The sequence below is a fragment of the Cylas formicarius genome, unplaced genomic scaffold, assembly GCF_029955315.1.
Source record: "Cylas formicarius isolate icCylForm1 unplaced genomic scaffold, icCylForm1.1 PGA_scaffold_9__14_contigs__length_23061073, whole genome shotgun sequence".
Lineage (NCBI taxonomy): Eukaryota > Metazoa > Arthropoda > Insecta > Coleoptera > Brentidae > Cylas > Cylas formicarius.
Window position 1 is genome coordinate 11,592,060 of NW_026844365.1, and position 15,025 is coordinate 11,607,084.

A 15,025-nucleotide genomic window follows, 5' to 3' on the forward strand; every position below is an offset into this window, starting at 1 on the left:
ATTTATTTTGTACGTTACGTCAAAATCACTCACTTTCAACGACCCTGTATAACATTTAATAAATTTATCTAGGTAAATATATCCCACACTGAAGCTTAAATTCTGGCTTCATGTGAGTTCAAATGGCAGCTAAATAAAGTTTAAGAGGTGCTAATAATAATGAATGTTTCGAAAGGGAGGAAGCTGAGGTGTAAGAAGCTATTGATTTAAAATTAATTAAATTGATTAATGCAAATAACGATGTTGTTATTGTTGAAAGGGACAACGTCGCATGGTTCAAAAGATTTCAGTTCGATAGAGAAGACTGGAGAACCTAGGTACAAAAATGTTTTTAAAAAATATATTAATACAATAATTTAATATATGAAAAACAATTCAAGAAACTGTTTCGACTGAATCCTACCGACTGCGCCACGCCGCGGGTTTCTTCTGATCGTACATTTCGCGCGTTTTACGGTCCTAACTGGTAGGCATCTCCGAAACGGTTCCACTCGAAGCTGAGGGCAAAATTTTCGATCCGGATACATATTTTACCCTGATTAACGGACAAGGGGGACAGCGAAGTCGGACGCGCAGCAAATCATTTGCTGACTGCAAAGCAAGACCGGCGTAATTTTGAATAAAATTTTAGGAAGTCGAACAATTTACCATAAATTATATGGGACGGGGTCGCCTTGAAATTTATTGGAATGCCGCTTCTCGATACTGGTGCTCGCAATAAAGCAGAAACCCGACCCGTGTCTTCAGTCTGATAAACGTTGTGTCTCCAAAACGCGCGAAACGTTTCTTGGAAGTTTTACCTCAGAATAAGCACTATGGACTATTTCAAAAATAGTAGTAGGCATACTCATAGGTAAGCTTTGTACAATAAAGTTTTTTGTGATCTCTATATAAGGACAAGCTAAGATTTTAACGAAACTTGTATGCACTACTTTAAATAATATGGTTGTGGCTTGGGGAAATGATATCTTTAAGGAACTTGAAATTGTTTATTGGCAAGGAAAATAAAATATAAAGCAGTATCGAAGAGAGTAGAAGAAAATCTTTATCTGGATGAGATAAGTGAATTAATGAATAGTCCCAAAATGTGCTCGTCAAGCTTTCGTGGAAGGCCTGGTTATTAAGGTGCTTTCAGAAAAGGAGTCGTGCCATATCTTTCTCTCTCTCTTTTTGAAGACTAGCTAGGTGAAAATATCTTCAGATAACGGAACATCGAGAAGACTTCATTCTCAAGAAATCAAAAATTTATCTACTGATTTTACAACCAAAAATACGGAGTTTGAAGGTACCTTGAGAAAGGAGGAAGTATTACAATAGCAGTTCAGCATTTAATTAAAGAAAAGAAGAAAATATGGGATCTTCACCACTGCTTCTTAATCTCGAGAATCAGAAACAAAAAAGTCTTAGTAGGTTTCATTCTTGGAAATAACGTTGATTCAAAAAGCCAGAGAACATATTAAAAATCAACTTTATATGAGCAAAGTCTATCTATGAAAAACTAAATCAGATTGTACGGATGTTCACAAATATCCGTCCACAGGATTTGTTAACTTTATAAAAGTACAGAAACCAGTTTTTTACATTTTTTTTTCCAGCAAGTTGCTTTTAAAATAAATGGTTTTACTATGTCCATTAGGTTATATCACAAACAACTAAGGATCAAATGTTTGACACGACAATACGTGGGCATTTTTCAAAAGATCTCTCGCTTTTCTTTGCATTTGTCGTTTTCTCGATTTCTCCTTATTTCTAATTCCTGTGTCTCTTTTTCCTGTCCGGCTTCCTACTGCTCTCTACATTAGTGAGGAAATATTTCAATACATTCATTAAAGTCGAGTCGTTAATGTTTATCTCTTAAGCTTAGTTGGCTCCAACACCACCTTCCTCTGGAAGGAAGCTTCGTACGGTTCCATGACTGCTTCTGCACATTGTTATTGTTTTGAAGTCTTTTAATTCGAAATCCATGTATTTAAAATAAAAAACTACACTATTATGATTCATAAATTCATCTCTTTACTCTAAAAGATTCTACTATGCAGCGGCCAGGCAACTGACGTTAGTTTTGATATTCCTATTAAATATTGATCCAAAAAATTCTGATATTTAGTTAAATTGTGATTTGTGCATAATACACCAAGTATACCTATGCCACATTGTAACAGAGCGAATAAATTGGGCCTCCTTTTAATTAATTTGAGTGAAGGATCCTTACAATAAATGGCTGGAAGATCAGCATAGAAGCTAGAAAAGATTTCAATGTTTTTATTAACTCTTTCCAACAAATCATTCACTCTTTAACTCCGTAGGCAACATATTGTATGTTTCAATAAGTCTATGCATATGGGAGGTCTTTTTCAAGAAAGAGGAATGATGATAGAAAGGGCTGTCCTATTTCCTTCTGCTCATAAACACAACGAGGATTGAAAAGTATAAATACGAAACAGAATTACAAGAATTCAGTCATTGTTTTAGGGTTGGATTGGAAGTGGTTGTATTTATCGGTACCCAAACGTTTTTATTTTGATAACAGGCCTTGCCGGTGACAATATTGTTTTAGTTAGTTTGCCGAAGACTGCACGTGCATAAAGACACTATTTTAAAAATCAAACATTATTCAAAATCCTATTGAAGGAATTCGTTGTTTCTTTTCAATAAATACTGTATTGGTATTGAAGGGGGGCCCCCGCGGGCGTCCAAGCACCAGATGGGCTCGTTTTGCCCCCAGATCGCTCCAGATGGCATCCAGAATGCCGCCCCTCTTATAGAAGGTCAATAACTCCTTTAGCCCAATACCGTACACTGAGTTCGGATCGATCAGGGCTCAAGCAGGGCACTTGGTGAGCAGATGATACGGGGTCTCCTCCCCTTCCATGCATCACCTGCGATCCGGGTCGTCTCCAATGCCTAGCAAGCAAAGATGCTTCCTAAGCCTGCAATGTAGGCCTCTGTTGGTGCTCTACACTCTCCTCTGATCAGTCTAAGCAGCTCCCTGGTCCGAGAGAGGGCGAGCCCATCCATCATAAGCCTCGCCTGCCTGATTCCCGGAGCAACTCTCAAGCCCGCCGCGGCCCGTTCTCTCACCCAGGCTTTGAGAGCTCCACGCCTCATACACGGGGCGATCCTCAAGCGGGACTCTGGTCCCATATGCCTAGGCGAGGAGCCCTCCCTGGGGAAGGCGTCCGCTGCCTCATTGCTCCGGATCCCGGTGTGATCTGGGACCCAGACCAACGTGAACTTCCTCTCCTCGGCCACTTTTCTCAGTACTCCTTAATACTCCTTTATCAACAAGGAGCGCGACTTCAGCACCATAAGTGCAGCCCCATAAATAGTAATATATGATAAATATAATTGTAAACGTTTCAACAATTCGAAAGAAAATAAAATTCTAATAATTCAAGCTGACATCTTGTGGACGCACAAAAATTGTATGTGTGCCAAATTTATCGCACTCTCTGACACTTTTGTATGGCGCTTATTCTAGGGTTCCGTGACAAAACGCGATAGGTTTAGTTTTAGCCGATACTTTTACGAACGAAAATTGGAATCCTCAAATTGTGAGACAAGTTGCATGCGTGAAATTGAACAGAAAATAAGCGCCTTAAAAGTTTATTAGCTAAAGAAGCTTTTACGCTAATAACGGTAATTTAGATTAAAAAAATGTGCTCCCTTTTAAGCCGACATTTATTTGCGTGTTTAAATTTTATGCGACGCCAATTTTCATAAAAAAATGACACGGGCTCCTTTAAAAATGATTAACTTCAACACGAATAAAAATTAATATAGTGGATATACTGGGTGGTTCCCAACTTTTAAAACGACCCGGCTGAATTCTAACCTGATTCTAAAACAAAAGCTTGTCTCTATTTGGTGATAAATGAAACTCTGTACCTGCTTATATACTGTTTGAGTGGGGCGGAGCTAAAGGAGGGGCATAAACATTGTTTCAAATTACTCATTCTCATATTGGTGAAAGGTAAAAGGTTGCTTAGAGAATTCTATGGATTCTCGGATTTTTCTTTTGTTTTGATTAATGCAAGAATTTTAGTTTGCCCATTGAATTATTTGATTATCTTAATTTGATTTAGCAAGAAAAAATAAAACCAAGAAGCTGAAGGGTAGACGTGTGGCAAGTTGGTAAATACTTGTCTTACATTTTTCATTCATTTTCGAGAGAAATGTGATAGCAGACTTATCTCTGACTTCAAAATGTCATTGGCAAAAAGCAGAATTATAGCAGACTTATCTCTGACTTCAAAATACCATTGGCAACAAGTTTTGATAAACACTATATTGAAAAAAAACTTCGTAATGTTTGTTTTTTTTTTATTTTAATAAAGTCGATTAGCTATACTTGGTATGAAGGTCGCCCTGTATATATAAGAACGTGATTGAATAAAGAAATTTCACAATGAACTAAGTGCAGCTTAGTGTCAAATATGGGGAAATTCCTAAAGAATTTGCTAAAGCTGTAACAGGCCGATTATTCATTTTGGCGTTTTTGTTTGACTTTATCATTCGCTGTCTCGGAAAGTACTTAAACTGTCAATAAATTTCCCGCTTCTACGATTTTTTGCGACATTGGAAAACATAAATATTTTGCCGAATGACACTAAATTACGCCGAACTACAGACGACAAGGCGAAAATGACAGCTTGCACTTTTTGTTTGTTTATTGCATGTGCCGCTAGGAAAATATTAAGCACATAGAAAATCGTATAAATGCGTAGTAATCACTAACAAGCCAAGAAAATTAATTAAACGACTTCTATCACAACCAAATAGAACGAAAATGATCCATGAAATTCAAGATTTCTAGTAAAATTCGCAAAATTTGACTATAACTTTAGTATCACAGTTTTGGTTAAAAATATTTTTGTTTTAAAACAAAAAATCATGCCTTATTAAAAATTCTCTTTCTACTCGCGTCTGTAGAATACCTAATTACACACTGATTTAGCGTGCGGGTTTGGGAGCAATCAGATGTTTCCGGAGATATTTCCCACCCCTTGAATTTTGACTTTTGTCAGTTCTGACGGTCATGTCAGGAATTCGTATTGTTTGGCGAAAATGTACCCAAAAAGTAATAGTCGGAGGAAAAGTATAGTATGCAACACGTTCGGTAAACTTTTTAAGTCAATCGTTTATTAAACACTCTCTCCGCTCGTGTCAAATAAACTCGTGAGTTAAATGCCGTTTTTCTACTCCAGTGTGTAAAGTACCTACTTACACACCGATCTAGCGTGCGAGAAGCGTCACTTGACCACGTCAGTTTCGTTTCCCATGAATTCGGGCCACTTCGGGCATTTCCGGGATTTTACTGCACGGATTTGGGAGTATTCGGATGTTTTCGGAGATATTTCTCACGCTTTCAATTTTGACGTTTGTCAAATCTGCGGTCATGTCAGTGAATGTATTCGTGTTGTTTTGCGAAAATGTACCCCCAAAACTAAAGGTCGTAGAAAAAGTATAGTATGCAACACGTTGGGTAAACTTTTTAAATCACTCGTCTATTAAAAACTCGCTCCGCTCGGGTCAAATAAACTTGTGAATCGAATGCCGTTTACCGCACTTGTTGCGTAATATACTATTTTATTTTATTTATATTTAATTCTAAATTAGTTTTATCCCGCCGAACTGATCGACAAACGTGGACAATCCTAAAATACTTGTTTTCTTTTAGAGTAAATTTGACCTACTTACATGATCTAGTTACAAAATAAAAAAAGCTCTTCAAATCCTTCATTTGGCAAGTTATTTATTCAAAATTATTAAAATTAAATAGCAATAAAATATCAAAATATTTAGTTTTGGTGTATCAAGAAAGGCATTTTTCTTATAGTTACCAAACCAAATTTTTGCATACCCTAGTCTACAGCCTACTTTCCAGCAACTACAAGTTTGATGTTGTTCAAATTTGAATTGTACAGGGAAAAGTCAACTAAGTTCAAAAATGATAATTTTCAGAAAAAAGAAAACAAAAGTAAAAACGATAGGGAGCCAATGCTTTTCCCCATTTTTCAGCAAACTATTTTTATATATAGTTCGATATCAACTTTTGTTTCATAGCTAGACTAATTGCATGACTGTATTTTTTTTGTAGTTTAGATATTTTTATTTGGAAAAGGAGTTGACTGAGTTGCTTTTTCTGTGTACACATAAAAGCAATATGAGACCATGATAATAGAAGAACAAAAAGTGTAAACTGAACTAAAATAATTGAAAAAATATTAAATTGTCTTTTTAAATAACCCTGATTCCGGTTCCTTAACATTTCTTCTTTTTGTTACTTTGCTATGTCTTATAATTTTGATATCAGACTTTTTAAACAAGGAGGAAAATTGCCAGAAAAATAAAGAATATGTTTATAAGGGGTGTTTTGTTTTTCGATGTATAGAACTTTAAGTTGCAATAAAACAACGATGGATTATTCGATTGACATGAATTTTATTTATCCGAAAGATAATCTTGTGGCATTACATTTTAAATATGATTTCTGGCATATGACCGCCACGGCCGGCGCGTATGTAGTCCAATCTGGACGTCCAATTTTCGATGACTTTTTCCAACATTTGTGGCCGTATATCGGCAATAACACGGCGAATGTTTTCTTAGAAATGGTCAAGAGTTTGTGGCTTATCCGCATAGCCCCACAGAAAGTAGTCTAGCGGTGTTAAATCACAAGATCTTGGAGGCCAATTCACAGGTCCATAACGTGAAATTAGGCGATCACCAAACGTGTCTTTCAATAAATCGATTGTGGCACGAGCTGTGTGACATGTTGCGCCATCTTGTTGAAACCACATCTCCTGGACATCATGGTTATCCAACTCAGGAATGAAAGAGTTAGTAATATTAGCCCTATACCGATCACCATTGACTTTAACGTTCTGGCCATCATCGTTTATGAAGAAGTACGGACCAATGATTCCACCAGCCCATAAAGCGCACCAACAGTCAGTGTTTAGGGGTGTAACGGTGTTTCGACATACACTTGAGGATTAGCTTCATTCCAAATGTGGCAGTTTTGTTAGTTGACGTAGCCATTCAACTAGAAGTGCGCTTCATCGCTAAAAAAAATTCGCTTATGAAAATCGGGAACAACGGCAATCGCGTTTTGGGCCCATTCGACGAAATTACGCCTTACTTGATGATCGTTTGGCTTCAATTCTTGCACGAGTTGGATTTTGTAAGCACGTAAACCAAGATCCTTCCGAAAAATCTTCCATAAAGTGGATGGACACAGATCCAATTCCTGTGCTCGATGGCGGATGGACTCATTCGGGTCTTCCTCAATGCTACGCTCTACAGCAGCAATTGCTTCTTCTGTACGTACCGTACGGCGGCTCTGGGGATGCGAGTTATCAATAAGAGTAAACGTGGTGCGAAAAAGTTCCATGGTTAATCGAATTAACTGCTCTGATCGACGATTTTGTCGACGATAAAATGGACGTAGTGCGCGATACGTATTTAGCACAGAACCATTATTTTCGAAATAAAATTGCACTATTTGCAAGCGTTGTTCAGGCGAGAGTCTATTCATGATGAATTGCTAAACCAAACATTTTAATATTTTATGGGTTGTGTTAGTGATGATTGAGGAAGACTATGTCCTTTGCAGGATTCACAGCGCGAAGAACATATTTTATCAACTTAGGTCTCAGTTGGTTTTTACTCTGTACCCTTCATTTAATATGAACAAAAACTTATAAAACGCATTCAAACGCTAATTGAAAAGCTAAGAGATATAAATTTATATTAAATATAATAACTGCTTAGAAATACTGTTATAACACTGAATTAAAATTCGGTTTTTTCTATCGGCATCTGCATCGAAGGACTTGAAGCATATAATGTTTGTTATCTTTACGTTATTGGGAAATTTTAGAGATTTTCGAGCGAGAAATGCAAAAATGTTTTCAGTATCTCGGTTTATTTCGTAGAATAAACCATTAACTATTACTGCACATAAGAAAGTATCCGTTAGAACTTATTAACATGGGTTCACATTTTGAGGTAATAAAACGGAATGAGGAGCAATCCGAATGTATCGACAATGTCGTTTGCAATTCAAACAAACCGTAAGGGCAAAAAAGGGACGTTAAAAAATAAATACCCGACGCCCGAGGTAGCAATCAGCTCTTTATTTTCAGAAATTTACGGTACATCTCGTGAAACTTTTTTTTGCGAATCTCTCGCCGTGCCCGCCACCGCCCCAGAACCACGGTTCCATTTTACGATTGCTTTTATATTGCCCATTGTGATTTGTAAATTTTCCGCGCGCGTAATGTATTCAAAGTTATTTTAATGGATGCGATTTTTGATTACCGGGGAAATAAACGTTAGACCCGGTTGGTTTATTGATGGCGAACAATTTCTTTTACGACAAATCTCGGTCCCAATTCTCACGGCTTCGGTCGCTTGGCGAGTTTATGTGCGCGACTGTGACAACGCAGTTTCTGTTGATTTTTCGTTATAATCTATTTTAGAAACGTGTAGAGTAATAAAACCTCTTTAGGGACTGCATAGTAACCCAATTAATACCAAAGACACTTTTTTTTGGAATTCATTTTAATGCATTTTATTGAATGCAGGTAGTACCACTCGGGATTATGGTGACTAGCCAATGATATAGGAATGAATGAATTAAATATTATTGACATTTTAAATGTAATGTGACAATAGAGAGACTTGCATAGACCATATTTTCTTAAACCGTCCATCAGGTACCGTGCGTTCAATTTATCTTTTTTGTTTTTGGAGATATCAATGTAAACAAAAAAACAAAGTGACGTATAAAACAAAACACTATCAATTTTCTGACATGTAAGCCTACATCATATATTTTTTAATGGAGCATCCTGTATAGTATATATGTTTAATATAATAACATATTCCGACTACAATGATTTTTTAATAGTTTTTGTATCTATATTTACTCTTTATGCTTACTAGGTTGAAATTAGTAACCTAATCTAAGAGTTATTAATTATTTACTAGATACAAAATCCAGGATTTTTAGTAATTTATTTTCTTTTTCCAGTATTTTTTTTTCTTATTTCTTTTGGTTCTATCAAGGTTTCAAAAAAAATCTCTTCGAGGCTAAAATTTGGTATAGTTGTAAGTTGTTCAAGTAGTTTATGTTTTATCTAATAGAATCCTGTGGAAATATTGAGTATGTTTTTTTTTCATCTGCTAACCTCGCAGGTATGTACATTGGATTTGTCTTGTTGTATTTGTATTTTAGGGCAAAAGACGCTATATAATAAAATAATAAGGTTTCCGCGCCGGAAGATCGGTATAGACAATATCCTTACTCTTAAAATCCTTGTAGAAAAGAGGAAACAGGTATATGACACCGTCCCTATACCCAAGCTGTGGAAAACAATTTTAGACATAGGAGTCAAGCCAAAATTAATCGAGGCGACCAAGAACCTGTACCAGCACAACGCTGCAAGAGTTAAAATAGCAAATACAGAAAACAGCAAAACAGAACAGAACCTTTCACCACTGGTAAAGGACTACGACAAGGCTGTTGCTTATCGCCAACATTGTTTAAGATATATAATGATAATAAGGACGAAGAGAGCAGGGAAGAAATTCGAGAAAGAGTAGCAAGAGGAAGAAAGATAATCCGATCACTTAACTCTTCTCTGGGATCTGAATAGAGACAATTAAAATAAATTATTATCTACAGAAATCGATTTTTGGCGGAGAAGCTTGGGCGTATCACGATTAGAAAGAAAAAGAAACATCGATGTAAGAAGAGAAATGGAAATAGAAAAAGAAATTAAAGAGGAAATAGAAAGGCGACAACTGGTATGGTTTGGACATGTAAACAGAATGACAGATGATAGATGGCCAAAACGAATTTTAAAATGGACGCCCCCACAGAGACGAAAACGTGGTCGACCAAAGCTCAGTTGGAGAGACGAGATGGAAGAAGCAATGGCAGCAAGAAATATTAATCCGGAAACCTTTTGCGATAGAAAATTATGGAAACTGAGCACGGAGAAGGGAAGACAATCGCATTAATCCGTTATATATATATATATATATATATATATATATATATATATATATATATATATATATATATATATATATATATATATATATATATATATATATATATATTCATTTTAGGACAAGTTCTAGTAACAATAACGAATTGCTCCAATCGTTTAAAATTTTAAACATAAAATTAAAAGGTATATTTTAAGAAAGCATCGATCATAACTTGGTGCCGGGCTCTGATTCTGTGCTATTGGGTTGTTCGGAAAGTCATTTCTTTTTTTTTGGGGAACATGAAAGACAGTTTTCGTATAATGAATAAATATTTTATTAAATTATATATTGGCCATTCTGGTCCAACACCTTTTGCCATCTTTCTGGCAGTAACATAATTCCCCATAATTTTTGACATCTTCATTTGAGGTAAAGGTTTTGCCATCCAAAAAATTTTGCAGGGACCGGAACAAATAGTAATCGGAAGGCGCCAGATCTGGAGAATATGGTGGATGTTGCAGTACGTCCCATTTAAGCTGTAAAAGTTTTTGGCGAGTGACCAAACTTGTGTGAGGTCTCGCATTATCCTGGTGGAACACTACACCCTTCCTGTTGATTAATTCGGGCCTCTTCTATTTAAGTGAATCATTCAATTTGTCCAATTGATGACGATAGACTTCTGAATTATTCGTTGTATTGTCCGGCAAAAGCTCAAAAAAAAAAACGATTCCTTTGACATCCCGCCAAACGGAGAGCATCACCTTCTTTTGGTGAATGTTGGCTTTTGACACGCTTTGAGCCGGTTCACCTTTTCTGCTCCATGACCTCTTGCGTTTAACATTGTTGTATACAACCCATTTTTCGTCCCCAGTAATAATCCGCTTCAAAAATGGATCATTTTCTTGACGTTTGAGGAGCGAATCACACACGTCAACGCGACGACACAAATTTCGCTCCGTAAGGACATGGGGCACCCACACATCGAGCTTCGAGGTTAAGCCCATGCCTTTCAAATGTCCATAAACAGTCGAATTCGACAAATTTAATCTCTCACCGATCTCTCGTGTGGTTATTCGCCGATTTGCATCAACTAATGCCTTTATCGCATCTTTGTCAGCTTCGACCGGCCTTCCAGACCGTGGTGCATCTTCGACATCAAAATTGCCGGAGCGAAATTTTGCAAACCAGTTCTGGCACTGGCGTACTGTTATCTATATATATATATATATATATATATATATATATATATATATATATATATATATATATATATATATATATATATATATATATATGATGACACTATATTCCGGGAATCGCTCGTTGAACTCCGACTGGAATCCTGCATCCGACTGGAATCCTGCAAATCCTGCATCCGACTGGAATCCTGCAAATCCTGCATCCGACTGGAATCCTGCAGACGTTTTTCGGAGCGCGAGCATATATATATATATATATATATATATATATATATATATATATATATATATATATATATATATATATATATATATATATATATATATATATATATTACGGAATATTACGGAAACACGACATATCAACGGCATACAAACCTGACCATACCAGCTGTACTAAGAAACCCAAAACAAAAAATTACTCTGGAAAACCAAGGAGTATACAGTGTAGCGTGCGGATCGTGCAGCCTGACGTATGTGGGACAAACCAACAGAAGGATTTCAGCCAGGCTCGAGGAACATCGTTTAGCCATAAGAAACAAACAAACATCTGCTTTGTTTCAGCACCAACATCAGACAGGCCATAAAATTGATTTCGGCACTTGCAAACAAATAGCTAATATTCCTGATTTTAGGACTAGGATTATACGAGAGGCCATCGAAATAGAAAAGTCCGGACACCTCAATACGAGAGACGACGCTCTGCATTTATCCAACACATGGAGAACGATAATCAAACATCAGAGCGATGCGCAGCAGCCAACGGGGACATCGCAACTACGATCGGGCGAAATTAACAACGCAACAATTCAGGGGGCGGAGCCACCTCCCCCCACGCACAAGCAGCACCGTTACCATCTCCGGCGCAGAGTATAAATACCGCACGCACCGCCGATAACCTCCCAGTGTTCGAAGTGTTTTCGGAGCGCGAGCATTGAAGATGTCAAGTGAGATTTTGGCGAAACGTCTGCAGGATTCCAGTCGGATGCAACTGCCTCTCGTCTGTTTACATTACACAATCCATGAACAAAGTGAATGTAGACGCATTCTTTATTCGAAAAAGTAGACAATGTACCTCGAACAGTATTTTAATGTAACACACGAATATAAATACACAAAAATAATTTGATTGACATTTGTTGTCACAATACATAAGACTAACAATCAACTGGAATTTTTATTAATCATATTAACAGCCGAACGCAATCCTGAAGCAAACCAATTCACTAAAGCCACATTTTTAACTTGAAATCATCCCATCAACATATTCTCAAGTCATATCGTGGGACACCTTTTGTATTACAGTTTCTCTTTTATTAAATTCAATATTTTTGGCGATAATTTCTTCTTTTCTCTTAAGCAAAGCGTGAATCAGTGCCTAGTTATCAAGTAACCACTAGATGGGAGTTATTGTATATCGGAGTGTGAAATAAAAATGGCGAGATCTTCCAGCAACTTTAATAAATAAAGAAAACAGGACATTTACATTTTTTGCCATAGCGTTTGCGAGATCCCTAGTTATTATTGCAACTACTAAAAGTAAAAAATGTTCATTGGCGATGCCAAGATATCAACGCAATCTTTATTATTAGGACTGCTTTTAATTATTTTTTGTCTTAACTAACCAAATTAGGACTACTTAGTATACTTATTAAGGGATTTCGTTTCACATTTACATTTTAACAAAACCTTGAAATAATAAATATCAATAATGCGGCGAATTCAAATTTCTTGAGGATGAATAAAAAAAAGACAAACAAAATCTCTCTGCATGAAGCTGAGCGTTATAACCAAAGGACCAAAATTTTAAAATAGAATTTATTAATAATAACAAACTAAAGCACAATTTGAATTCGGAGTGATCGTGAAGAGCTAAACGCCGTGTTTCGTGGCTGGTTCCTTGTTATTGCAGATTACAAGTCAAATTAAGCGGTTCAGCTAGTACTCGCAACTGTACTCGACCACTCCGCCTATTTCTGATTAAGATCTTCTTGGATTTCCTCCAAGGTTTTCTCGTTCGTCTCCGGAACGTGTTTCCACATGTAAAACACCCCGAAAGCAAGCACCAAACTGAACACTAGAAAGGGCACGTGGATCCCGCACGCCTCTTTCGTAGCTTGAAACATCTTGGTACCCAAAGCCCAAAATACGCAGTAATACACGTCCCCCATCCCCACCGCCAAACCCCTAACGTTGGCGGGAAAATATTCCGCCACCGCGAACATTGGTATGGGATGCAACCCCAATTCGACGATCACGCTGTACCCCATCAACGCCACCACGGGGACGAAAAACCAATTTCTCAAGTCCCAAATCCGGTAATACTGCAGGCCGAAGTAGACCCCGAGGGCACACGCGCATAAGCTGGCTCCGGCGGTTGATATCAATAGCAGGGGTCGTCTGCCGACTCTATCGATGATGGGGGCGGTAATCATAGTGACGGTGAGTTGGATCGAGAAAAAAATTATTGAGTAAATTTCGGCGCTGACTTGACTTCCGGTTTCGCGGAATATGATCTGCGCGTACGAGGTCACAGGTCCGATTCCTCCTAACTGCTGGATGAACCGAACCATCATCGTCATCACGCTGGCGCGCCTATTATTCTTCACCGTGAACAGCTCTTTCATTTTCCCAGAGTTTTCTCGATGGTCCTTCACTGCGTTGCCGATTCTTCGAAGCGCTTCGGCTATTTGGTCTTCGCTCTTGAGCCGGCTCAAGCTGCGTCTAGCCTCTTGATTCCGGTTTCGCATAATATAGTAGTACGGCGATTCTGGGAACCAGACGAACGCGATGAATGCTAGAATCGGAAAAGCGCTGTTTACCAACGCAGCCATTTGGACGCTGAGGTAAGAGCCGGTGACGTTCGACAGCAGTATTCCCAAGTTGTAGCATACGGTGAGGCTCATTCCGAAGAAGCCTCTTATTTTTGCGTCACATATTTCGCAAATGTAAGTCGGTGCCGCGGTGAAGACCCAACCTTCAGCGAGTCCTCCCAGCACTCGACCCACGCACAAAACAGCAAAGTTGGCGCCGAAAGATATAGTCAACCAGGAAGCGATAAACGGCGCTGAAGCCGCTAGAATGATGGTTTGTCTGCCCATCAAGTCGATAAGGTACCCGCCAGATAGGCAACCTATTGGAGCTCCGAGAACATTGGCCATAGCCAACCAGGAACCTTGGTCGTTGGTGATAGCAACGGTTGAGGTGTCTGATAAGAGTTTGGGGAGGGCGGCAGATGACCAGCCGTCTTGCATTCCCGCGACAAGAACGTTAATTAGACCTGGAACGGGTGAACTTTAGCTGGGGTCGAATATTCGTTATCATAACTTACTGGAAAAAACCGCCAGGTATTCGACGCAACGAACGTTTTTGGTGATGGTATCCATTAAACCGGACGATTGTGGAATAACAAGTGAAACGCGATCAGTGACTCAGTGACGACTGTTCGCATTTCCGCCGACCGAGCGTCGGCCATTTGATAGCAACATGCAATTAAGGCAAAAACTAAACCCCGCAAACTGATAAAGCGATATTTTTTTTATTCTGGGAAAGTTTACTATGTATTTATTGCCAATAATTTCAGGTCGTTCATGTTTAAACAATTTGTTTTTTGCGACTGGTTAATGGTTAAGTTTTCATGAACTGGAATACTTTTAACGTTGAGCTGTCTAGTAATCATAAACGAATTTCGAAGACTCGCAAATTATCTGCAAATTGGACAAAAATTTGAAACTATCAAGCACAAACTATTATCTTGATTCGGGTTTAAAGGCCGTCGTCGATTGGAATTACTTCCTAACGTTTCGCTAGCACGAGTGACG

The 15,025-nt window shown here is 38.0% G+C and overlaps 1 protein-coding gene across 1 annotated transcript; it reads right to left on the bottom strand.

The window, feature by feature from the left end:
- Positions 1–12,392: 12,392 nt before the first annotated feature.
- On the bottom strand, positions 12,393–14,742 carry LOC132707230 (facilitated trehalose transporter Tret1-like). Its single transcript, XM_060678992.1, has 2 exons — positions 14,536–14,742; positions 12,393–14,484 (listed from the first exon to the last, which is right to left on the bottom strand). The coding sequence occupies exons 1-2, from the start codon at positions 14,588–14,590 to the stop codon at positions 13,175–13,177; spliced, it is 1,365 nt and encodes a 454-aa protein (XP_060534975.1). The 5' UTR covers positions 14,591–14,742; the 3' UTR covers positions 12,393–13,174.
- Positions 14,743–15,025: the final 283 nt, after the last annotated feature.